General features: G+C 35.3%; 1 protein-coding gene across 1 annotated transcript in view; it reads right to left on the bottom strand.

Annotated features, from left to right (window-relative positions):
• LOC106464041 (organic cation transporter protein-like) overlaps positions 1–2,191 on the bottom strand; it is a 36,660-nt gene that overhangs the window by 32,288 nt on the left and 2,181 nt on the right. The window contains exons 2-3 of the mRNA XM_013924149.2: positions 1,546–1,987; positions 410–513 (exon numbers count right to left, since the gene is read on the bottom strand). Coding sequence (XP_013779603.1) covers positions 410–513; positions 1,546–1,959 — 518 coding nt within the window. The 5' untranslated portion in view covers positions 1,960–1,987. The remainder of the gene's footprint in view (positions 1–409; positions 514–1,545; positions 1,988–2,191) is intronic.

Raw genomic sequence — 2,191 nt, 5'->3', positions numbered from 1 at the left:
AAATTAGTCAGCATAAATCAGTTAAATGACGAAAAATTAGGTGTCTATTTACTTGTGACCACTCAATGTATATCAAGACTCGCTATTGGTTAAGATCACTAGCAAGACCTACAAAATTATATTCAACTATATGCTTACAATCACAAGGTTTCTCCCACGAGAAAATGCATGTGGCACCAAACAGAATGGCACAAGACAGTGTTTATTTAGATCGAGGAAAATTCAGCCATATTTTATAGCTATCTCTTTAGTGCTAAACCGATTTACACTCCCGTACTCGTACGTACAATTTGAAAACACAAGTGAAACAAGAAATGCTAACGTTACTAAAATAAAAGAGAAATAAATACTGAGAACTTTTCATAGTACATGTTTGTTTTTGTATCAGTCCTTAACTGTAAACACTCACCTATCAGAAGCTTGTCCCGTAACTAACACGGCGATCAGAAACCCGGCCATGTAAATGGACTGACTGAGGGAAATTAACCAGTTGTTGTTGCAGGTCAAGCTCCACTATTGTCATGAAAAACAACGTTTTATGACATTATTCAGGTGACAAGAAACGGTGACAAAACGTGATAACATATTTAAGTCTCGAATATTTGAAATTTGTAGTTTGGTTTCGTTTGTTTTGAATTTCGCGCAAAGCTACACGAGGTCTATCTGCGCTAGCCGTCTATAATTTAACAGTAATAGACTAGAGGGAAGACAGCTAGTCAATACCACCCACCGCAAACTCTTGGGTTACTTTTTTTAATAATGACTAGTGGGATTAACCGTTACAATATAAAAACCCCACGGCTGAAAGGGCGAACTTGTTCGGTGAATGGAATTATAACCCGCGACCCTCAGGTTGTGACTCGAGTGCCTTAACCACCAAGCCATGCCAGATCCATAAATAGGGAAGCTTTATGTTTGGAGAAATGTACAGTCAACATCAAATATCAGACAACCTTACCCATAAATAGGGAAGGTTTATGTTTGGAGAAATGTACAATCAACATCAAATATAAGACAATCTTACCCATAAATAGGGAAGGCTTATGTTTGGAGAAATGTACAGTCAACATCAAATATCAGACAACCTTACCCATAAATAGGGAAGGTTTATGTTTGGAGAAATGTACAGTCAACATCAAATATCAGATAATCTTATTTGTCTGAGGGGCAAATAATGATGAAATATACATACGTATGTTAAACTACGAAAGATATATACATCACGTAATCAAATGGGTTTATTAAACAAACTTAAATGCTGAAAACCGGGGTTCAGTTCACTGCGGTGAACAGAGCGGAAATAGCCTATCGTGCAGCTTTTCGCTAAAACGAACAAAACTGTGAAACTCTGTACTTTAAACAGGAGTTTACAAGGAAGATGAATAAAACCATCTATATCGTTATCATGAAATCTTAGGCTTAGCGTAGAATGGAAAAATATATTTCCCATTTGGAAATTGTAATTAAGTGAGAGTTAAAAAAAACAATTGTACAATACTACATACTACTTAAAATAGGGGTTAAAAACTATTTATATTTTGTTACCTCTTCTTGTATTGTAGAAGTGTAGAGAGAATGATCAAACTCAAAATTTGCACAAGGTATAGTTTTGTTGACGTTAATAAAAATGTCTTTCTTTTCGGTCCCATTGAACTTTATGTCATACATTGAACACTTGCTGTACTCTGATCCAACTTTCGGGATCGCTAATAATTTCCATTCCTCGGTCGTCATATTGTCGAACAACGATACGCTGGGTTTCTGACACCAGTAATCCACTTCTGGAGCCAAGAATGGTATAACCAGGTTGTTCCAACAAGATGGTAGTCCACCAAGAATCATCCAGACCAAGAATCTTATTTGCCATGCCCCATATTTTCCAAAGAGATCAGTGACATCCTGAACTTCAGTTTTTTCTGGTGTTTCGTCTTTAAATTTTTTGTCTTTTGTCACTTCCATTTTCTGCTTCTCAAGAGGATGTTTTTAACTAAACAAGAAATTGTAAGTAAAACAATTTAAAGTGATGTAACAGCACTGCTGATAATTGGGAACTGCGTATGTAAGAATTTTCTGTTTATATCTGTTAAACTATGCTTATATCTGTTTATATCTGTTAAACTATGCTTATATCTGTTTATATCTGTTAAACTATGCTTATATCTGTTAAACTATGCTTTTCAAACATGTAACA

The sequence above is a fragment of the Limulus polyphemus genome, unplaced genomic scaffold (genome assembly GCF_000517525.1).
Source record: "Limulus polyphemus unplaced genomic scaffold, Limulus_polyphemus-2.1.2 Scaffold1547, whole genome shotgun sequence".
Lineage (NCBI taxonomy): Eukaryota > Metazoa > Arthropoda > Merostomata > Xiphosura > Limulidae > Limulus > Limulus polyphemus.
The sequence above is the reverse complement of the archived record's forward strand: the minus strand, read 5'-3'. Positions and strand labels throughout refer to the sequence as shown.